Below are 24,801 nucleotides of genomic sequence, written 5' to 3'. Positions count from 1 at the left end.
CCGCAGCCTCTGGTGCAACTGAACACTCTCATGTCGTAGAGCATTGGCCACCCAGCGTTCTGTGGTGCAGAGAAAATCAAGTTTACTATGCTGATTAAGGCGCACTGGCAGAGCACTAACCTAATTAATTGTACACTCTTAGAGAAAAGGTTAAATCTAAATCTAGTTTCTCCTTTGGGGGTTTCTTTTTCAGTAGGACCACTTAAGGAAATGAAAAACCCTTATCTATTCAAATAACTCTCAAGGAACCCTTTTCCTAAGTGTACATAAGAAAGCATCTAATTTTTGTTGGTAATATAATCTTTTAAAAAGGGTTTCTCCAGCGTTCTTTGTTTTTCCTAGAGTTTCTACTGGGAACCCAGTCTTCTCTCTTGTATGGTTTTTCATAGAACCTTTAACAGTAATCCCTTAAGGACAAGCCAAAAGACAGTCTTTCTTTTCTTTCTTTTTTACTTTTTTTTCTTTTTTACAGTGTCCACTCTTAAAAATGAAAGTTCTATAAGGTGAACCATTTCCATTTCCCAAAAAAACATTACACTGCATTTGTCTTTTGCCTATTTTTGTTGGTGCCACAAAAAACTGAAAATTTATTTCCTACCTTTACAAAAATCCTTCCACATGATGTAACCAGTCAAGAGATGTAATGATTCTTCATTTTATTGGGAGACCAACAAAAGCTCTTTAAAGAACCAGAAAATGGTTCTCCTATGGCATTACTGTAAACGACTTTTATTTTTAAGAGTGTACATTGTACCTCTCATTGTTTTCTTTGGTGTTAGTGCTAAATTATTTCTCTTGGGAGTTATCTCTTGGTTTTTTTACACACAGAAAAAAACTACCACTACTGATTCGAAACAGCTTTCCAATGAACAATTGAAAAGCCATAATATTTTATGGCTAAGACTAATCTGTGCTATTAATCAATTTTAAAGTCTGCACTGTAAAAGTACCTTTCTCATTATGTCTCCTGTTCCCTGAAGCCAGAACTGTAAAGCCAGACATGCTTGGTCTAGATGATCCACGATAAATGTCTGCAAAATCAAGCTTATTTGTAATCTAAATACTAACGTAAATGCAGTTAGCATCCAGTATCAGACTACTGTTATATCACTTGCAAATAATGCCAAGAAGCATCGTAAAATAGTGGCTGTGTATATGGGGCAATTCATTTATTCTATTTCAAGTTGTTCAAAGCAGTTCTCAAAAATGCATGACATTTAGCAAAATGACATTTAGAGACAACTGTTTTAATGTAAGGCTTCAGTTATTGCTGGCAGGGATCGAGTTTGAGGTTCATGTTGAACAAATGTTACCTTAAAAGAATGCAATAAATGCTGTTTTTTATGACTTACCTTCAAATAAAAAATAATCCTATAATGCCATATGTCAGTTACTTTATAATATAATATTTCATGCTAGGAGTCTTCTTGTATATTCACTAACTTAAACTTAGGTTTTTAAAGTCCTGTGGAGACTGACCACTTTCTCTCCTTTACTTCACAAAAGAACTCAGCAGTTTTTCATGAGAGTTGACAGAGGAGGGGAGTCACCACTGCACCATGGATCTCTACTGGACTAGAAACCGTAACCTCTGACAACCGTTGACTAGGGGAAAAACTGGGGGTGCGAAATACACAATTGTAAATGACCTAAAAAAAAAAAAAAAAAAGAGAGAAACAGGAAAATCAGTGAATTTGATTAACTTAATTCCCTTAATTAAATTAACTTAATTTTTAAAAATAAAATTTTAAAAATGTTATTTTAAATACTTTGTTAATTTAATTCAAATTTAATAATAATAATAATAATAATAATAATAATAATAATAATAATAATAGGCAGTAGTAGTAAAAATATAAATAAGTTTTCTCTCTGAGCTTCTTCTCATGAACTTTCTCTTCTCTGCTACTTGGTCAACACCTTTAACTTATTAACTTAAGGGTTCTTCAGTTTCCCTTTAAGAAAAGGGAAGTGCAGCCCCTTTACAAATCTAGAACAAATCAAAGATCCCAAACGGATCCATTTTTCTAAGAGTGCACTTTGGAGAAAGGCCACAGCTGAATTAATGATGTCAATGGCACTGAACATAATACTTCCAGATTTTGTACAGTCAAATTTTGTACAGAGTGCAACTGTGGAATAAAATTGTAGTAGAAAAAGAACATGACATGTTGTGTTCTCTGACACAGGAATAAGTGGCACTTACATGATACAGTGTAATTTAGAATAGTATCTAGCTTTCTCCAACGAGGAAAACAGTGTGGTCCGGAATTGCTTTCTTCTTGAGATTTTGAGCCTCTCATGCATTCCTGCACTGGGACATCAATAACTGAACAGTGTCTCACACTGGGTCGCTGTCGTGATGCTGGGTTCATTCCAAGGGAAAGTCTTCCTTTATTTATCTTACACACAAGTCAGAGCTCCAGAGATATTCTTTTACCAGCTTTCTAACAAATGCAACGCAACACAATCCAAAACAATGAACTCTGTTTCTCCACTATATAGGGTTGTGGCTACTCCCACACACACTCCCATTCTCACAGGCTCTGGAACTTTCTCAGTTCTACTGTTTGTATGAACAGAAGCACAAACTAGCTTTATATTATAGAAAATGCTTGAATATGCAGTGTTTAATGGTGCCACACCACAGATTCTGCCTTTAGAAAAGGTCAAGCCAAACTTTCCTGTTTGCTAGGGTTGCTGCTTTTTGGACCTGCAACCAAAAAACAGCGCAGGTTTCAGAGACTACAAACCAGCACAGCCGAATGGACTGACTACATGGCACCCTCTAATAGCTGCAGCCTGGATTATCAGCTCTGCAACTTTTAGAAGAACTTTCAGAGGTGGGTTATCAGCCTGCAGCTACAGTAAATCCCAAATACCACAGAAAGAAACACATCTTCTCAGAACAATCACTAGCTCACTGGAGACACAAGGCTTTTGTCACAACAGTGTCCCATCAGAGAGAGGCTCAGCACAGACACCGCCGTCACTGGCTGGGGGTAGTGTGGTGCCCAGCAGGTATGTGGAGCCCCAGTGCAAGATCAGAACGCATCAACCAGCTGGAACTGAAAATGGTCTCCTATCTGGCAAGTCCCTGCTCAAGTCCCTCTTGCAGCTACACGCTGGTCTGTTTGGACAGCGACGGGACAGGCAGATACCAAGGTAGCACAAGACTGGATGGCTTTTTCCACCATGCACGAAAGCTCCTCTTATGAAAGCTCTTACCATGACTGCACAAAGGTGGGTACAACCAGGAGAGTGACATCTGCAACCAGAAGTAGTGTCCCAGATCTAGGTTTGGCAAGGGGCATGTGGACCACCAATGTGAACCTGCCATGCATCGCTCGTAGTACCTGAGTTCTGTTGGGACTGAACTGTGGTTATTCCATCCTCCTCTATAAACAGAGACTGATCCACTCTGTGACAGTCTTCATCCCCATGGCCTGAACACCCGGCCCCTAACATGACGTACCGCTCTACAAGGAGTGCCTCCTCTTCATGGCACCAGAAGGTCTGCAATGCTTCTACCTGATGTCACTATGCACCTTCTCCAGACTCTTCGATACCATCAGATACCATGGCCCCTCCCAAAAGCGTGTGTAGCGGTCATCTCCAAACAACTTTCCAGTCAGTCCTAAGGTGTGATTCTAATGACAATGTGGCACAAATTATCCAGGTGTTTCTCACTGTCCTGACAATTAGGAAGTGCAAAGTAGAACAGTAGCTAAGTAATAATCCTGGAGAAACAATTAGCATTTGCAATGTTATTTCTATTCAAATAAACTTTTTAAAGTTAAGATATATTAACCTAAGCAATGTGGCTGGATTTCATACTATATACTAAATTTCATACTAACTTCATGTCAACACATTAACAAATGAGTTATATCAAGAAAATCCAGGGAGTTGCTGCAGCCTGCTTCATAACAAATGTACAGGTAGTAAAAATAAGAGTGAGTAAATGACCTCATCCTGTTTGGTGGAACCTTTGTGTACTACTCTGCAATTTTCACCACCTGCATAATTCCACTTTAAAATAAAAAAGTGAACTATTGGGGGAAAAAACAACTTCCAGGTTTTCATGCACTTCTTTAATATATCAGTTTTTCATATTCACAACAAATACATTAAGCTCTTTCTCCTTTTATATTATACAGTCTTAAATATTTTTACACAGATTTTTTTTTCAGAATTTCATCTATCAAAATCTCTTTTCTTAACCTTTATTTCTTCATTGGAAACATTGTATAACTCATTTCATTGTTTGTTTTAACTCCATGCCTCCTAGCAAACAGACAGTATTTTCTTTGTACAGCTATTTACAAGTGAAAAGAGTCTCCCAAAAGCTTCTATGATGGTTCTCGGTTGAGTTCATTTATACTAGGACTTTAAGGTGCAGGCAAGGCAAAGGAACAAAAGGAGATACGAGGGAGTCAACTAAGAAACAAACGAGGATGGAGAAGGAGGGTGTGAGAAGGAAATGAGTTTTAGCAGGCCCTAAACAGGAAAAAAAAGATCCCCAAGTGTGCCACAATCAGAGCGCAATCATAACATTCTCATATAAAATAAGGAACTCTTGAAAATAAATACAGCACTCTTAAAAACTTGCCACTTTGTGTATGCCGACTAAAATGAGGATTGACATAGTCCATGGCATGTGGGCAAGAAGGAGTCCATTTAAACATCTGAAAATGTATCAGGCCACCAAGCAGGTCATATCCAACAGAATCAGAACGTCCTCGTCGATGCTTTCTGCTTAATGACTTAATACAGAGCACAATCAAAAAAAAGAGAGAAAGAAAATTCCTTCAAAATAAAAATAGGCCATTAGGTACAAGTCCTTATATGGAACTATGTAACAGAGTGCAAGAATCAGGGTAACTGTAGCCTTCAGTCAATCTGTGTGAGGATCACTGAGAGGATCTGTAGCTTTACTTGAGACACTGAGAAATGTGTAGTCTCATGCAATACAAGGGCAGACAAATTTACACCATTCGTTGTGTCTTAGATCAGAAATAGCCAACCAAAGGCTTTCATCAACACAGTGTCACAAATGTTTTTTTAAATTTAGCTTTATACCCTTGGCCATATCTCATAATGTGTAGCTTTAAATAATGTGTAGTTTTAAATCCTGTTGTGATTGAGATTTTTTTTAAGTCATGCTTTAAACGCTCTGACAAAATGTTCTGTCCATAGAAAGGCAAATTGCTTGTTTGCATCAATCTGCTTTAGAAAAGTGCAAAGGACACACAGCTTATCATCCATTTACGCAATCACAGAAAACAAACACTTAAAAATAACCCCCTCCGAGAGGTGAAGAGAAAAAAAAAAAAACACACACACACAATAAAATTAAAGCTACATAAATAAATCTACATTTGCAGGCCTGCCTGTCCAAGCAAACAAATGAAACAACATAAAAATAACTGTTTTAATACCAAACACACTGGAATGAAGACGCATCAAACTTCAAATGTTTAGTCTCCAAGGATGGCGTGCCTCCATCGAAGTCTGTAGTCAAAGCCAGGAAGAAAAGACGAAGCGTAGATTTTGCCTGGGGACGTCTGCGAGTGCAACATTTCACACGGCCACCTCACAGTGAGTGTAGCAGCAGCAACAACATACGCTTCAGACACGACGCAAAAGATCTACAGTGTGCAACTAAACATGCTGATGGAGAATCAGCAACTGCTATCCATAAACCGATCCTACTTCAGCAGTCTTTCAAACACGTCCCTTAATTCACCTAAAAGTGAAGCAGCTCGTTTACTTAATGAACATGTGACACCTGAAGGTTTGGTAAAACCTGTAACACAATGTTCCAGACTCTGTTTCCGTGTGACACCGAGACAGAGTTCCTTTCATTTAGCTCACACAAACCATGTATGAACAGGGGAAATAATGAAGAAAAGAAAACCAGTTCCAGCTGACAATAAAGCATGCTGCTTCTCACAGTAACCTTGTCCTATTAAACAGAATATTTGCTTGGGCCATACTGGATAACTCCGAAAATAGTCAGAAGTGTTGTCAGTACTTCTGATAATTTAACTTGAAGGAATGTACTGGATGTCTCTAAACTAAATGACATTCAAGTCTTCTGGCTTGAATGCCACCCTATGAGCAATGAGCAGGGCGGGGCACTCTCAAATACAGAATCACACGACTGGTCAAAGTGTTGGTCCTGCACTCTGATTGGCCAACGCTAACTTATAACAATGTGAGGAGTGGACGGGGCGTCATTAAGTTCCATCATAATAGCAAGACTTTAATTTCCTTCATTTGTCCTCTTCTTTCATCCAGTGGCCATCCTCATGTTCCTGCAAATCAGTGTCATTTGTATTTTATGCGCTTTTCCTGGTTTTGGGTTGTTGTGGTGGTTTTTTTTTTAATCAGCCGTGATACCCAGCTGAGACTTTTTTTTTTTTTTTTTTTTTTTTTTTAAACTAATTTTTTTAAAATAGTGATTCCTTCAATACCATTGATTTTTGGGTAAAGAAGAAGAAAAACAGCACATTCTTTGAGACTAGGTGGGTTTTTTCGGTTTTAAGGATGAACTCACTGTAGGAACACAAGACATCTGAAAAAGTGACCAGGGATGAGCGTTTGAGTCATCAGCACTACTTAAAAGCTGAAAACTCCCCTAAAAGAAGAAAAGGAAAAAAGTTCAGTGCTTAGAAGAAACAGAATGATAATGGTAAGATATTACTGAATAAATGGTCCAGACAGGTGTGTGTGTGTGTGTGTGTGTGTGTGTGTGTGTGTGGTTACCATAGCCTCCAGCCTGAATAGGTGTTTTTGGCGAGGCGCAGGCGTACAGACTGAAGTCTTCTGTCTGGAAGCCAGCGCGGTTGAGGGAAGGTTCTGAGGCGCTGCGGTGGATTTTGGGTAGTGAGCGTGCCAACAGCTCAATAGAGGCTAGGATCTGGGATGAAATAAGATGGACAAAAATATATTAAAACTGCTGACAGGTGAAGTGAATAACATTGATTATCTTGTTACAGTGGCACCTGCCATGGAGGAAAACCTACTTACTGTTACAAAGCGCTGACACTGTAGACTCCTTCCATAAAAATTAAATAAATGTCTCCTTCCAGAAAACTTATCCATGCAAATATTCATACATTTTTCTTATCTATTTATTTTTATTCTTAGATTATGAAGAGTGTTTGCTATACAAGTCCCTAACTGACACCTTCTGAGTAAGCAGATCTGAGAATTCAACAGCGCTGTGTTTTAAGTCCATGTAGTTTATTCATGTCATTCAAGAGCTAGATTCAGTAAAATAACACAAATCTAATAGAAACTTTAGAGTACCCTTTAACTAAAAAAATCAGATTTTTAAATGATAATGTAAACTCTCGTGGATGACAGATTTTAGTAAGATATTAGTCTTTCAGTCAAATTTGCTAAAACAACACAAATAATTTTGTCTATGTAAAACAGACATGTTCGTGTACTTCAGTAACAAACTGATTTGATGAGCGTTACATAGTAATGTCATTAAATAAGTTCCATGGCTTTGGATAAGTCATAGAAACACCACACACCCTGTACTTCGCCACACACCCTGTACTAACACAGCTAGCTAGCTAGCTTAGCTAAAATCTTGATGTTATGGTTTGTCTACTGCTACAAAAATGAAATCGGTTAGAAAAAGCAAACTGTGCGTCGGACACTGAAATCCCACTCGTGTCTGCACCTGTGACAATTAGGAGCTAGTTTAGTAGAAACTGTAATGTAATGTTAGTGACATTAGGCCATTTAGGGTGTCAGAGGGACACAGGGGCTTTTTTTTTTTTTTAAATCAATGTAGGTTCATAGATTCTGACTTTTTTTTTTAATGAGGGAAAAGGTGAGGAGATGTTCAAAGGCCATATCTATTCATTTCCTGGACACTAAAAAAAATTAAACTATTATTTATTCACCATAGATTACTTTAATGGCTTAACATTAAACATTTGGGAACTATTATGTACTTTAAACAGGTGAGAATTTTTGTGGATTAAATAGATGGAACATGGAAAAGCAGTGTTTTGACAATGCAACAGATCTGATGCACTCTGCTGCCATCTTGTGGTGGTCAGTAAAACTGCAGCTAATAAAATGGTGTCATGAGCTCCCTGTCATTCACTCAAATTTATCTTAACCATCTAACAGACTGGATTATTAACTGAAGTCTTGTTTCACAGGAACAGGAGCCAAAGAAAAATAAACCTGTTCAGTGCTGCTGTTCTCCTGAGCTCATACTGAAAGAACCACCAGCTTTTTTCACAAACTCAGTCACCGTCTCATCTAATTTGATAAACAAAATTTAGAAAACTCACTGCAAAGCTCTGCAAGGTTACCTGAGGGAACAGAGGTCGCTCCTCCCTTTTCTTCTTCAAACAGTCAGCCATGAGTCTCTTCATGGCTTTGGGGCAGTTGCTGCGCACTTTGCTCAGGTCCGGGGAGAGGTAACCTCGGCCCACCATGAAGATGATCTACAGCAGGAGGGACGCATTGAAAGCAGCACTCAGCAGTGGCTTCAGGTGTACATACTGTATGTATATTATCCGTTGCACATGCTGGTGTAACAAAGGAAAAAAGCTAGATTTGCTATAGACTCACTTACCTGGTCTCTGTTGTTGATGTTGGAGTAAGGCAACGCCCCAGACATGAGCTCATACAGGACGATACCAAAAGCGTAGACATCTGACTGAAAGCTGTATGGGTTCTTATCCTGCAGTCGGATCACCTCAGGAGCCTGACATAAAATAACTTCATCAGCACACCCGCTACGAAATGCTATGCTTCTTTACACCTAGCTAAAGCACTAGGGGTGAAAAAAATTCACCAATTCAAAATAAGACTCAGTATTAACAATACACACAAATGGTGTATATCAGGAAAAAGTTGAGAGGAAACCATTACTGAATCACTGAACCTCTTTTTACTGCTAGTATTCCATCATTTATAAATGTTACTGTATTCATTTCTGTCAGCCAATAAAGGCATAGCCTCTGAGCCTGTCAGTCTTAATAAAGGAGGCGTGGCTTCCTGTGCACATCAGTCTTAATAAAGATGGCGTGGCATCTGAACCTGTCAGTACAGAGAAAAAAAACAACACACTTACCATCCACAGGATTGAGCCTGACAGCTGCTCAAACTGGTGTGATCCACTCCAGCGTGACTTCACTGTAGCCAGACCGAAATCACCAATCTTAACCGTCAGATCCTCATGCAAGAAGATATCTGTTAAGACGTGAGGTTAAGGTTCATCTTCACAAATTCCAAAACACAGATGGCTTTACCTGTTCCCTCCTGATCCTGCAAGTAATTACAGCATACACCGTTTCATGTGCATCAACTGAAGATTATTTTTGTACAACACGCCCCTATAGTGCTTTATTCCTCTTATACCACAGCGATATGCCAACAAATATATATGTTTTTTAATTACAGAATGAAAGGTCATACTTTTTGTCCAACTATAGTTACATTAACGATGCCTAAAACATATTAGTTCTAGTTATCACATGTGTTATAGCAGATAAACAGTTGTTCCCTGACCAACTTCTTTTTTTCTTGTCATTATATCAGAAAGAGCAAAGTTCTCTGTCCTGAACACTCTCCTGTGGTGGAAAACTGTCACAAAGCACCGACTCTAGAGACTCTAAAAATGCTAAATAAACTTTGCCTGGAGCTACAGTCAGAGCTGCTTTTATAGAAAACTAATCAACATGTTCTGACCAATCAGAATCGAAAAGCCAGCATTGCTGTGGTGTAATAAGTTTCAGGCCTGCTGTCCGGAAAGGATACTGTTGCTCTTCAGGTCTCTGTGAATGATGGACTTGGCATGTAGATAGCTGGAAAAAACAGAATTAGAGTTATAACTGTTCAAAATTCACTAATATTAATTCACTAATTAATTCACTGGTCAAATTCACTAATATTAGAAGTTATCTGTAATGGATCCCACTACACATTAGCATTGAGCACGTCAGCCCATTCCAACAACTCACTCCATGCCCTGGGCCGTCTGGCGGGCGATGTCGATTAGTTTGATCATCTCAAACTTGGTCTCGATAATGTGCAAGTGGTGGTAGAGGCTTGAGCCTTCACACCACTGTGTCACGATGGCCAGCTGTGGCTTGGTGGTGTAGCCCATGAAGAGCAGAATATTGACATGCCGAGTTTTCCTGAAAGCAAAATGGACAGACAAAAAGACGTATGCATGGTGTGGCAACCACAATACAAAATACCGGTATGTCTTTTAACAGATTTTTACAGATTGTGTAGAAGGGTCACTGATACATCAGCGTCACTGATGCTTGCTGAAGCTCATATTTATGTTAGAAAAAAATTGTGAATTTTGTAAAATCTGGTCTCTGCAGAATGCCTTAATGTTATTTGTTGTGGCAAATGGTCAAAGTGTTGACGGAGTGTGTAAACAATGTCTTTACTTAACTACTTGCTTCCTAAATAAAATATATTATTTTAAATAAAATATATTAACATCAGTACTCACAAATGCATTTCATTAAATATAGCTGTGCTTCATTCAATATTGAATATATTTTATTTTAAATAATATATTTTATTTAATATATTTTATCCTTTAGCCTTTATCCTTAAAAATGTATTCATCCATTAAACGTTTTTGAAAGATTTTTTTGGGTGAAGGTTAAGTGTTATATTCTACAAAGCATGTTATCTTTGAATTAAAAAAAAGCCTGAGCAAATATTCCTGCTTCTTGATTAAGCAAGGTTGTGGTGCAGATATCTACGTACACTGACATTTTCTGTGCTTAGTCAGCATCTCTGATGAAGAAGTACAGAGATGGTGCTACTGATGGGGGAAAGGATTGCTCTCAAAATTAGGTTTTAGCATAAAATTACACACTCTCTTTGATCCATTCTTCTGCCATTTAACCAATATATTAAAACTGAATTGAATACCTTGCAACCTCAGTTGAGGTGAAATTTGCACCCTGCCTGTGAAAGGCAAAGATCTGTAGCAGGATATGTAACCTGAACACATGGTTTGTACGACAGCCAGTGAAGTAAGTATTACTTGTAATTTCTGAGATACATGGAGGCTGCTACAAACACTGTTTAATGTTCTGTAAACTTAAACAATGTGTAGATGGTAACACATAAAAAGCCTTTTAATCAGTATTTTAAATATATTTAACTACCAGATTATATGTCATTACCAACCTTGAAACAGTGACACCATAACAAGCCTAGTATAATAATCATTCAAACAGAAAAGAGAATGGTTAGGATATTTGCCAATTGACGCTGTGATAATATACTGAGGACAGTGGAGGCTCAGTGTTTAAGCTCCATAACTAGATTATGAGTCACTGCTGGGTTCGTGAGCAAGACCCGCAACCCGCACCTGCTCTGCTACATGCATGAATTAGCTTGGAGAAAAGTGTTACGAAGATCAGGCATTAATTTGGTATGAGAGCAAAACAGGTATTACCTGAGAACCCCTACTTCATTCTTAAAGGCCTGTAGTTGTTGAGGAGTGGGAGCAGTGACATTCAACATCTTGACTGCCACATCACCTGTGAGCAAAAAATTAAAAAAACAAAACAAGCTTGAGCAGCAAAATTACAGAACTACAGTACAGTGCACACATGCTTTACAAGAAACTGTCTAGCTGTTAATGAGGAAATCAAATTACATTATGCTGCTACTATACTTATTATACTGTACATAGGCTTATGTTTACAACTAGTTATGTTTATAACTACTCTTATGTTTACACTATTTCAGCTACTTGTATTGTACTCTTGTACTATTTGCACTATCGTCACTAGATTCACTTTAAACAGAACTGTGTGCTGGTCGGCGCTGCGCTGGGACTTACTGTGCCTATTGTCTATCCCAGTAGTCACTGTACTGTCTTGTACTGTCTTGTGCTGTCTGAACATGTTTGCACTTGTGCACTTTACGTATAAATTATGTAGCCCCTTGTAGTTCTGTGTTGTTCTGTGTTTGTCTTATGTAGCACCTTGGTCCTGGAGAAGCGTGGTTTCGTTTCACTATGTACTCACTGGCTGTATATGGTTGAAATGACAATAAACTCCACCTGACTTGACTTGAGGAAAGGCTCCAATTTTGGGTGATTGTTGTCACCAAGTATATTAATTCAGGTTTCCTTTTTTGTTATGGAAGAGTGTTAGTTACTGCACTTAGATTTACAAATGACACCTCAGTTATAACACATCTCAAATAAATCTCTACCTGCTTCACCAAAATGTTTAAGAGGTAAAAGGGGATATCTAACAGTTACTGCACAACAACGGAGGTCAGCTTTCGCTTCATTCATCTTCAGTAAGAGCTTTATCCTGGCCAGATTGGGGGTGGATCCCAGGAACACTGACCCCGGATGGGACCAGTCCATCGCAGGGCACCATGCGCGCACACACATTCATTCACACTTACAGTCAATTTAGAACATACGAAACTCCACACACAGTAACAAGCCTTGGAAACTGGACCGGGGACCCTGAAGCTGTGAGGTGTGAATGCTACCTGCTGCACCACTGTACTATCACTTCACTCATCATGTAGTGGTTTGTGCAAATATAGCTCCAATACAGAAGTTTTTGAACACATACCATGCCACTTTCCCTTGTAGACAGTTCCAAAAGATCCAGATCCTATCCGCTGGCCCAGAGTGATCTGACCCTCTGGAATCTCCCAGTCATCACTGGAGTCCCGTCGGCCCAATGTTTTCTACCACACATCACCACAATCCAAGAAATTAATTACAAAATACAGTCCAAAAGCATCGGGGTTCAGCTCTACACAACCTCCACATAACCTGCCAAGATCAAACTGATCCTGGTTTAGGTGGATGTGTGATCACAGCAGCATCTCCTCACCATTTTATTGCGGTCCTCAGATGAGGATGATGACTTGCGCTCCCGCTGTTGGCACGGCGACTTCTGTGGCACCTTCACATTGGTCAGGGAACCAGGTAGGGAGGCAGGGGGTGTAGCCGAGAGTCCAGTGGTGGAGCCTGAAATGTGGTTATGTTAATGAGAAACAACAAAGAGTGAGAGGAAGCCTGAGAGAATGTAAGTGTGAGAAACATACATGCAAATATTAAACTGTGTGTGAAGTTAATGAGATGTGGGGCGTAATACAGCAGCTACTAGCTTATTCCGCAAAACCAGTTTAAATAGAAACAATATGCTCCACAGCCAATCCATGTTCAACACTAGTCATTACGGTAGGACTGATGTCTGTCTAGGCTAGAGGTATTTGACCAGTGTGGCTTTCATTCTAGCCAACTAGGAGCCACATCTAAGCCTCCAAATGACTATTAGGTGTGTCTCTAGTTTGGGGGGTTGAAATTAAAACCCTTAGACACATAACCCTTTGAAAATAAAATTGATAATCCCAGTTTAGATCTTGACTTCTTTCAGAATTGTGGGATGCACTTTTCACAAGTGGTAAATACTCTAATACCTCTAACATCCACAGCATGGCCTTGCTGCTTTAAAAAAAGTTCAAAATACAATTTGAATGGGACAAGTGTAGACGAGGGGAGGTCTGTGTTCAGCATCTCCTCAAGCAGTAGGCTGCATGGGGAAGACACACACACAGGATCACTGGCCGCAGACGTCAGATATTATGCTTTAACTAATAAACCATGCTGTGATCATCCTGTGCTCTTAGTTGAACTATCTGAAGCGATTCGTGCAGAGAGGGAACAAAGATGCAAGATGAGTTAAAACTGTTCAGTGTGTATGTGGGTGTGTGTGTGGGTGTTGTGAAACTCATACCTCCATCAGACCTCTGTAAACCTTGATCACGAATCAAGTCCTAAAACAGGAAGTGAAAATGAACATATTGGACTATATTAACACAAGTTAATTTAAAAAAAAAACAAAACAAAAAAAAAAACGTGTGTTTACTGACATCAATGTTGACTGGTTCGATTGTGTTGATATGGACGTTGGGGGCTGAGGAAGAGCGGTCTCTCTGGCCAAACTGATTACGGTGGTCTTCCTCCCCTGGCCGGAAACTTTGCGGGATGGGAATGGATTTGGACGGGGACACGGTCGGATGGCACAGCGACCTGGAGGAAACAGACAAAATGTGCGTGATAACTCTGATAGCTTAATTATGCTAGCTGATTATCGTCACACCTCATGCAAAACGATTAGTCTTACCCTGTGGAGTCAGATGGTGGGATAGATGGACAGACCTCTGACACCGGGGTGGTGCCCTCTGATGACACCTCCTCCTGGGTGATTGGGTGGTGCACCAGAAACTTGGATGTCAATAGTAAACTAGCGAGAGAGAGAACAAAACCTGTTACAGAACACTGTCACAACTCTACACTCAGTACAGTCAGTTCCTTTCCAATAGTCCCTTTTGGAACTTTATCATCAGCCTGCACTGAAAGAATGACACTACATTTCCCATGAGCACTCACTCCAGCTGGTCGTAGTTGACACACATGAGCGGCACCTCAGTGCTGCAGCGCTGGTGGAATTTGTAGCCACACGTCTGGCACCGGAAGCCCTGGAAAAGCAGCTTCCGGCAGAAATCGCAGAAGGCCAAAGTGAAGAAAGTCTTCCTCACCTGCCAACAGCAGCATAAGGTTAGGGTTCAGGAGCGCAGTCATTTAAAAAAACACACACTCTTAAAGGTAGTAGAAACTTGGTGCGTTAGTCCTATGACTACTTATTTTTTGTCCCGGAGTAATCAAAAACCATTTTAATGCTATAAATAGCTCCCAAACCTATGACCATGAAACAGTCACCTCACCTGCTAGGAGAAACCATACTAACCCCCCCACAAATGAAGCTTTACAAACTGCTCTGCTACATCTGTCTTAGGAAACATGCAGTTGTGCAGCAGATAAAGCAGGAACTTTTGTGGAACATGCCTTCTCCAGATGGAGGCAAGTTTCCTCAATGCTGAACCATTTATGCTTGTATTACGGCTATAAATATGACATTATGTGAAGTGGTTATGTTTTGTTTTGGTGTGATCCTCCATGTTACCACTTTTGACCAGTGCCATGGAATTTTAACAGATGAGACACGTTCCTCCTCATTTCAAGTTCTAATCACAACACCTACTTCTCTCTCTATTTATCTTTAAACGGTCTGTTTTCATTGTCACCTTTGTTTTTGAACAAGCCATATTGTCAATTCACTAATCAAAATCAGATCTGTTTAAAATTATCCCTTTCTGACATAATGTTTCTAACTCTGTAGCTAGTCTCTGGTCCGACGAGCTGCCTTCAGCTAAATAATTTGCATAAATGCATGTGTTTGGACAAACCCCAGCAGAGGACCTGCTACAGAAGCCAGGTTGGTTCATGTTCAGAAATACAGTCACTGAACTGCGGCTAGTTTTTTTGTATACGTTCATTAGCTCTGCTACAGAAGAGTTTGGTTAAGGCCACTGAAATACTTTGCTGGATCTGTTTAAAAATATATTCTCAGTTAAAAGGAAATGAAATTAAATACATTCTGAACCTAATTTACAAAGTTTCACACATTAAATTTATACACACTATATTGTATATCGACAAGCACACACAATACCTTTTCAATTTTTTTAATTTTTAAAGAAGAGACATCCATCTCAGGGCTGCGTAATTAATCAGATTTTGAATCAGGATCAGATTTTTTCAAATAATTAAACATAATCAACTGTGATATTGGTGATCTTTGCAAAAAAAATTAGCTGGCTGGGTAAAAATAGATGTCTGTTTTAAAGTGCATTAAGTCACAGCTTTCCTTTTATGGAGCTTAATTATCTGTCCATTTAAGCTTGACCCACCACAACCAGGATTCCCCACCAGATGTAACACATTCGTGCATTTATTCTGAGCCTAACACTGCTAATGTTCAGCATTTAAAATAATACATTCAACTGCTATAACCAATAGGTGAGATGTTTTAAAACATCTGCAGAAGATTATGCGCAAGTGTTTATATGGTGTAAGTATTACTTCATGTCACAAAATACAAACACTGCCGTTGTCATGGTGAGCAGCATGTGCGACCAACACGTTACCAGGAAATACCGCTATACTAAATAAATAATACAAAAATAGAAAAACAAATTGGAATCATTCTCATTTTGTTTAAATGTTGTACTTTCTTCAATACAATATTGGAACAATTTCATGATACTCACAAAATTATGGGTTGTCAGGGGAACATTCTCTAAAACCTCAACGTGAAGCTCCTCCCCAGTTAACCAAGAAATGTCTGTATCCCAGCCAATGGGCTTCTTCTCTCTGATGAGGGCAAAGAAGGGTTATGGGTAACACCTTGTTACGTTGGCTGGAGTGGTGAAAATGAGTCATTTGCAAACCTCTTAAATACCATGTTATATATTAGCACTCCACCCCGATTATCTTTGTGTCTAAGGTCACGTCAAACCACATTGGCAAGTTTGACGACTTAGGTTGTATATTATATGCATGTTCAATATGTAATGTTTTTGCTGGTACATGTTGTAACCTAGCATAATGCTCATTATATACACCAGTCAGCCATAACATGACATGAAGTGAATAACACTGACATAACATCGTTACAGTGGCACCTGTCAAGGGGTGCGATACATTAGACAGCAAGTGAACAGTCAGTTCTTGAAGTTGATGTTTAGGAAGCAGGAAAAATGGGCAAGCGTAAGGATCTGAGTGACTTTGACAAGGGCCAAATTGTGAGTCTAGACAACTGGGTCAGAGCATCTCCAAAACAGCAGGTCTTGTGGGGTGTTCCCGGTATGCAGTGGTTAGTACCTACCAAAAGTGGTCCAAGGAAGGACAACATTGAACCGGCGACAGGGTCATGGGCTCCCAAAGCTCACTGATGCGAGTGGGGAGCAAAGGCTAGCCTGTCCAGTCCGATCCCACAGAAGAGCTACTGTAGCACAAATTGCTGAAAAAGTTAATGCTGGCTCTGATAGAAAAGTGTCAGAACACACAGTGCATCTCAGCTTGCTGCGTATGGGGCTGCGTAGCTGCAGACTGGTCAGAGTGCCCATGCTGACCCTGTCCACTGCCAAAAGCACCTACAATGGGCACGTGAGCATCAGAACTGGACCCTGGAGCAACGGAAGAAGGTGGCCTGGTCTGATGAATCACGTTTTCTTTTACATCATGTGGAAGGCCGGGTGTGTGTTCATCGCTTACCTGGGGAAGAGATGGTACCAGGATGCACTATGGGAAGAAGGCAAGCTGGCGGAGGCAGTGTGATGCTCTGGGCAATGTTCTGCTGGGAAACTTTGGGTCCTGATGTTCATGTAGATGTTACTTTGACACGTACCACCTACCTAAACATTGTTGCAGACCAGGTACACACCTTCATGGCAATGGTATTCCCTAATGCCAGTGGCCTCTTTCAGCAGGATAATGCTCCCTGCCTCACTGCAAACATTGTTCAGGAATGGTTTGAGGAACAGGACAAAGAGTTAAAGGTGTTGACTTGGTCTCCAAACTCCCCAGATCTCAATCCAATCCAGCATCTGTGGGACGTGCTGGACAAACAAATCTGATCCATGGAAGCTCCACCTCACAACTTACAGGACTTAAAGGATCTGCTGCTAACGTCTTGGTGCCAGATACCACAGCACACCTTCAGAGGTCTTGTGGAGTCCATGCCTCCATGGGTCAGAGCTGTTTTGGTGGCACAAGGGGGACCTGAATAATATTAGGCAGGTGGTTTTAATGTTACAGTTGTTTTATATTTTTATATTTATATATATATATATATATATATAAAATGATATGTATAAAATAATACATATATATGAAAGAAAGAGAGAGAGAGAGAGCTTTGTGGACAGCTTTTTACAGAAAGAAGAGTCAGTGTTGTTCTATTCAATCCTGATGGATTCAAACAGTTGATGAGTAGTTGAAAAGTGTTTCCCGGTTAGTTTGTGTTTAAAGTGAGACCAAATATGCTCTACAGGGTTCGAATCGGGACTCTGAAAAACATGAGCCTGATGGATTTGTTCTCAAACCACTTTTTGGTGGTCTTTGCAGTGTGGGCAGGAGCACTGTCTTTGCTGAAAAATAATATCTGATCGTTCCTCTTTAGAAAACAACTTTTCAATTGTGGGAATCAAGCCTTTCTGCAATATTCTCCTGTATTCTAAAGCATTAATTGACTTTTCACAGTGAAGCAGCTCACCAGTAGCAGCAGCTGAAAAGGCTCCCCACACCATGACACCTCTTCTTCCATGCTCAACTGTGGTAGAGATGCATTCACTATCATATTCTCACCAGATCTTCGAAGACACCTCTCTGGAGCATCACCATGCAACTCAAATCATGATTCATCCCTGCACACAACTCTGCTGAACCACTCTGAATTCAACTTTCCATATTCTGCCAAAAACTTCATTCTGTCTTTGATGTTTTTCTGAGACAGCCATTGCTTTTTAACAACACATCTCCTAAACACAAAACCTGCATTAGATAACCATTAGATAGCCATTTTGGGCTTGGCTATTTTTTTTTGCCCAGGAGAGAGTGTGTGTGTGTGTGTGTGTGTGTGTGTGTGTGTGTGTGTGTGTAGCCAGCGGTGCTTGAAAGTTTGTGAACCCTTTAGAATTCTCTATATTTCTTTTTCCTTTAAAATTCGCTGGTATAATTCAGATTCCATTGTTCCATCAATGATGGCAAGCCATCCTGGCCCAGATGCAGCAAAACAATCCCAAACCATGATACTACCACCACCATGTTTCACAGATAAGATAAGGTTATTATGCTTGAACGCAGTGTTTTCCTTTCTCCAAACATACGGCTTCTCATTAACCCAAAAAGTTCTATTTTTGTCTCATCCATCCACAAAACCTTTTTCCAATAGCCTTCTGGCTTGTCCATGTGATCTTTAGCAAACTGAAGACGGACAGCAATGTTTTTTTTGGAGAGCAGAGGCTTTCTCCTTGCAACCCTGCCATGCACACCATTGTTGTTCTGTGTTCTCCTGATGGTGGACTCATGAACATTAACATTACCCAATGTGAGAGAGGCTTAGAAGTTACCCTGGGTTCTTTTGTGACCTCACAGAGTCCAAACACTTTATGGAATGGTTTTGTAACCTTTCCCAGCCTGATGAGCATCAACAACTCTTTTTTTCTGAGGTCCTTAGAAATCTCCTTTGTTCATGCCATGATACACTTCCACAAACAGGTGTTGTGAAGACTTTGATAGATCCCTATTCTTTAAATAAAACAGGGTGCTCACTCACACCTGATTATCAAACATCTAACTTTCACCTTCAAATTAACTGCTAATCCTGGAGGTTCACATACTTTTGCCACTCACAGATATGCAATATTGGATCATTTTCCACCATAAATAAACAACCAAGAATAATATTTTGTCTTACTTGTTTAATTTGGTTCTCTTTGGCTACTTTCAGGACTTGTGTGAAAATCTGATGATATTTTAGGTCATATTTACGCATCAAGCACCACTGTGTGTATGTGTGTAATATATTGACTTTTCCAAAATGGAATAAATATATATATAAATACACACACATAAAAAATGGGATGCTCTGTGCATTTACCCATCCTGAATCCTGTAGACAGCACAGCATTCTGGGATTAGACCTCGCATCATCAGAGCCTTCTTTAATGAGTCCCTTACGGTCATCCCACAACGTGCTGGAACCTAAAAACACACAAGAAATCACAAGATCAGGAATTTTCTCAAAACCTTTTTAAGTCTCAGTTTCTCTGCTCCAACCCAAAAGAGTCATGCTGAGAAGCTCCTCCAAATAAAAGAGGTCACCTACATTTGCTCAGTGACTGTGGACTCACACCGCTCTACAATCTGGTAGAAGAAAATTAATCCACAAAGCTCCTATTCCTTGATTCTCATTACACAGGGGTGGACACACCATTATCATTAGGCTTATTAATATATCTAGTAAAACTCTTCCACCGTCAACAAAATGTGTGTGCTACAGCAGGTGGTGGGACACAGAATCATGAGCTATAGTTACAGCATCAAGGTGTGTGAAGATTATTTCATTTAAACATACATACCAAATGAAAATTTTCATTTTGGAAAAGTCAATAGGGAGTACATTCTTTTCTTTATCTGGCTGCTTAACCTAATTTTCCACTGGGGTACTATGACTAAAAACAAACAGCCCAAAAGTTTTATGAAATCTGCTTGGCCCAGTTGCCTGAGCTACTGATTTTGTCCACCTTACCGCATCCCAGACTTCAGTTACTGCTATGACACAAGCATAAAACATACATCAGGTCTAACAGAGCAAATATTTTTTGCATTTTTCCCCCATTTTGGTCTTGTCATTTCCCACCCACTAACTCTGCCCTCACACACAACAGCTACCAGCCAGAGAGGATGGGGAAAACATGTACTTCCTCCACAGTGTGATTGACAAGGATGAGAGAGAGCGTATAACATCCCTCCCACCCTGAGAACACAGCCAATTTTGCTCTCTTGACTCCTGGCTATGGCATCGTCAGGATTTGAACCTCTTGGCAATGGAGTGAACACTTTTTCTGCCCCCATTGAGCAATTTTTAATTCCAGTTAGCAGAATCAGTTACTGAGCAGCTAAAAACTCACCACCGTCCTCTGTTTATTGGGCAGAAAGACTCTAACGATGGGTTTCTGGGGCGAACGTGGATTAGTGCGGGTTGCGTCCGTCGGGGTCTGCAATACTGCCAAGGTGTTGGGGGTTGCAGCAGCACTCTGGGTCACCCCCAATCTGACCTCCAGCGGTGCTGGAGTTGGGGAGGAGCAGAACTCTGTGCCATTCCCAATGGCCTCCAGCAGCTGCTGCTCCCTCTGCTGTAAAGCGTCGAGTTTACTGGTGTACTCTTCGTAAGCCTGGGAGAAAGTAGGAACACATCAGCACCTTGAATTCCACCAGTAAAAGTCTACAAAATGCATCATGATTCAAAGTGAGTTAAATGGAAAAATATGATGCTGTTCCTCAGTAAAAAAAAAAACAAAAAAAAAAAAAATGCTGAAAAATTTTAAGAGATGTTCTGAGAGTATAGCTAACTACTGTATGTTGATCAAAGATTTTAAAGTACAGGTCTTACACAAGACAAATTACTGCTCTGGCAGTAATGAGTATCTCTAAGCCATCTAAGCACTTCCATTTTTTTCATATGCATTCAACTCACCTCCAGGTATATGGATGGAGGGTTGTGTTCACCACCAAACTTGTCCAGAAGTGCCTCTATGTGCTCTTGAGTCAGCTTAATCATCTGTTTGATATTCCATATCTGCAAAAATGAGGAACCAAGTTTCTAAGTATTTTAAGAATTCTATTGTGTTTGCTTTGTGTCAAGTCTTCCAAACTACAAACCACACACTTCATCATGGTTTAAAAGCTGATATTGGCCCTACACAGAGGAAACATGGCCCTGGCGATTAGTTTAGTGCTGCAGGAACTTCCAGAATCCCCAGCCAAGTGGGAGCTGAGCTCTGAAACTTGGAATCTAACAAGACAACAGCAGCTCTGCAGTGGAGACATGGCCGTCAAAGGGAGCAGTTTAGAGACCAGTCAGTCACAAGAGACAGCTAGCATGCTCTAAATGAACTGTTCATACTATACAATCATATATACTGCTTTTGTGATCATGATTTAATAAAAACAGGTATATGGATGTCTTCAGCTATAATGTTAAATACAATCCAAGGACCTAATATAACTGGGAAAACAACTACATTATCAACTTTATATGATCGAATATAAAAATGGTTACGTTTGGGATGACTACAAGGTTCCTGAGTCTAGGGAAGCCAACTTTTAAATATTAAAAAAAAAAAAAAAAAAAAAAAAAAAAAAAACCCACGATGGTGCTTTTTAATGATTGAATTAATTCTCCTTACCAGCATTAATATTGCTTTAATACAACTGTGCATTCATCACATCGAGTAACCGGCTCTTTGCATGCTGAGGCAACAATTACAGGACAAAAATTCAGCAGCAAGTAAAAGCCAAATACCAGCTCAGAGGAAGCACTCTTAAAACATGACAGTGCTTTAAACGTCAAACACTTTAGCAGAGGTTGGGCCTAATGAACCAGCCTGTCTATAGACTGTAAGCTAGACTCAGCCTAGCTTTGTTTATTCAACATGTAATACTTTTGATTAAAAGCCAGTTTCATCTCACATTCTTACCGTTGTCCTGTTCAAGTCAGTACTTGATCACAATCTATCTAGATGAACTGGCTCTGTCAAATCACGAATATAAAACGCTATCCTGTTTCTCCTAAGGCAATCTTAAACCTGACTGTAATGGTCACCTTTATTTACACTGCATTATATGACTATAAAAAGAAGTTTTTCTTTTGACAGCAGACCACACAAGCTGAGCAGCAAGAGCGATATTGCGAAAGCAGTTGTGACCAAATCCACTTGCACTATTTGCAAACACATGAGAGGTCTAGAATCAAGCAAAACCTGGGCGAGCTGGCCATTAAAAATAGGCAACAAAAAGCACAGTAAATTAAGTCCTGGTGTACTTCCATACAAGCTAATTAGATTATCAGGATTATTTTGTGACAAGATGGTATGTGACAGTTGGGTTCCCACAAACACATCCACAAAAAAGGAAACACTTATAACAGATCCTAAAATATTGCACATTGCTACTCAAGTAATGTATCATTGAGAAATGCAATATTGCACATAGTCCTTGTTTGAGCAAATCAGCTTGAGGCATGAGCTGTCTTAACAGAACAATCCACCCTGAATCACTTGCAAAATTAATCTTTATATTTAACATGGGATCATCAGTGCTGTCCAAGATTTTTTGTTGTAGTGAATCTTCTTTTTTACTTTTCCTACATTACCAACAATGCAGTTCGACTACCTGCTGATAGTGCTGCTGTAGGATTTAGCCGTTGCTCCATCTCTACATAACGCCAGTGATGCAGCAGAGCTTTATTCCTTCCAGCTCTCTCACCTCGTCATCTGTTCATTCTGCTCAAACAGATGAGGTTCCAAACCTTCAACTTCCATGTTAATACTAACTACTCGTCAACTTCATCATCTTGTTGACTGCTAACTAGCCGAGGCAGGCCTCAGTGCCACTTTGTCTGCAGTGCATTCTGGATCTTTGAGTCCAGCGTCAGACGTCTCCACTACTTCTACACGGCATTTCTCACTAATGAGACACTGAATGCCACAGGAAAATGATGAGTGAGAAAAGCAGCTCCTGCTGTGCTGTCTTTAGGAGCTAACACGAAACCTGACTGTTATCACTCATGTTTGAGATCACTGAATTTGTTTTTCCTGTTAAACACCACTGTAACTGCACAACACAATACCACTAGCTTCTCCCAAAAATAACAAAAATTACAGCAGCAACCAACAAATCAACACCAGAACTGCTACACACATCACACACACTTCGATATAAACATACTTCACATGCTCCAGAGTGGACATTTCCTCCAACAATGTTAACAATAACACTGCACTGGTAGCATGTGTGTGTACCAGCAGATACAAAACTGATACACACAGGCACCTGTAATGATGTAGCGCGCGCACGCACACACACACGCACACACACACTTACTTCATGGCAAATGAAGGCCAGCACTGGCTACAAATGATTATTTTCCTGCAAACAGCACTAGCTAAATATTAAGGGTCTGGAATAAGCATGTTTAAAACAGTCCCTGAAACAGAAGGAACACTTTATGAAGCTACACAAGTCCGGAACTGGGCTTCTGGCCGCAGAGCTGGAGGACAGGCTGCAGTTTTGAGCAGCTCACGGCGGAGAGAGCCTCACACACCGCTTTAACTAGGAGGATGTGTTTCGGTGTAGCTCGAGCGCTAGCACTGATGCTAACAAGCACAGCTACAGCTGCAGTGGGCTCACGGAGAAAATACCGCGCGTGCAGGCGGGTGAGAGGCGGCCAGGCCCCTGGCACAACCCCGGGCTCGCGCAGCTGCAGCCAGACAACACGGGAGAACCTGTCTACTGCTGGAGAACATCTCCACAGCTACAATGATGCACCTGGCCAGCTCCATGCACGCGCACACGCGCGCGCGCGCGTGTACACACACACACACACACACACACACACACACACACAATGACCCGTGCGCGTGCGACAACAAATTTTAATCAAACCGTGTGTGTGTGTGTGTGTGTGTGTGTGTGAGAGAGAGAGAGTGAGAGAGTGAGAGAGAGAGAGTGAGAGAGAGAATGTATATATGTGCATCATCTAGCCCCCCTCCTGTGCTCCACATCCCCCGCGATCCATATTAGAGCCGGTGTTTCCTGAAGGTCTCCTCCATCCAGGCAGCTCTCCCCCTCCTCAAAGCGCTCCTACCTCCTCGGGAATGTCGTGGCGATGCTCGGCCTCGGAGGACGCGGAACACGCCGTGCACACCGAGCTGAACCCCGCGCTCAGCGCCTCCAGCCCCGGCCTCGGCCCCAGCCCCGGCCCCGGCTCCCGCTCCGCGTCGTGCGCCATCGGTTCTCCGTTAAAGACGGCCGGTGGGGACTCGGCGCTGCTCAACGCCGCCATTTTAAACTACGAGACACCGAGTGGGGAGAGGTAAAAAAAAAAAAAAAAAAAAAAAAAAAGAGAGGAGGCGAAGGAGAGAGTGAGTCGGGAGGGGGAGACAGTGTCAAGAAAAGAGAAGTGACGCTGGAAAACGGGCCGATTTTACCCCTTAATATAACAACCTACAACACTAACACTTACATTACAGACTGAGGAAGTGCTCTGAGATAGACACAAACACTGCAGTGTGATAACACAACTAAAGGAACCTTCCCGGAAGTTTGTACACACACAT

General features: G+C 40.6%; 1 protein-coding gene across 1 annotated transcript; it reads right to left on the bottom strand.

Annotated features, from left to right (window-relative positions):
• Nucleotides 1–4,072: 4,072 nt before the first annotated feature.
• Nucleotides 4,073–24,547, bottom strand: braf (B-Raf proto-oncogene, serine/threonine kinase). The gene is made up of 19 exons (XM_034313158.2): nucleotides 24,330–24,547; nucleotides 21,159–21,260; nucleotides 20,593–20,856; nucleotides 19,560–19,663; nucleotides 16,168–16,270; nucleotides 14,447–14,595; nucleotides 14,181–14,300; nucleotides 13,927–14,086; nucleotides 13,791–13,830; nucleotides 12,885–13,021; nucleotides 12,618–12,735; nucleotides 11,474–11,558; nucleotides 10,005–10,181; nucleotides 9,802–9,848; nucleotides 9,116–9,234; nucleotides 8,615–8,746; nucleotides 8,349–8,483; nucleotides 6,772–6,925; nucleotides 4,073–6,643 (listed from the first exon to the last, which is right to left on the bottom strand). The coding sequence occupies exons 1-19, from the start codon at nucleotides 24,525–24,527 to the stop codon at nucleotides 6,621–6,623; spliced, it is 2,367 nt and encodes a 788-aa protein (XP_034169049.1). The 5' UTR covers nucleotides 24,528–24,547; the 3' UTR covers nucleotides 4,073–6,620.
• Between the last annotated feature and the right edge of the window lie 254 nt (nucleotides 24,548–24,801).

Source organism: Pangasianodon hypophthalmus, chromosome 18, assembly GCF_027358585.1.
Source record: "Pangasianodon hypophthalmus isolate fPanHyp1 chromosome 18, fPanHyp1.pri, whole genome shotgun sequence".
Taxonomy (NCBI): Eukaryota; Metazoa; Chordata; class Actinopteri; order Siluriformes; family Pangasiidae; genus Pangasianodon; species Pangasianodon hypophthalmus.
The sequence above is the reverse complement of the archived record's forward strand: the minus strand, read 5'-3'. Positions and strand labels throughout refer to the sequence as shown.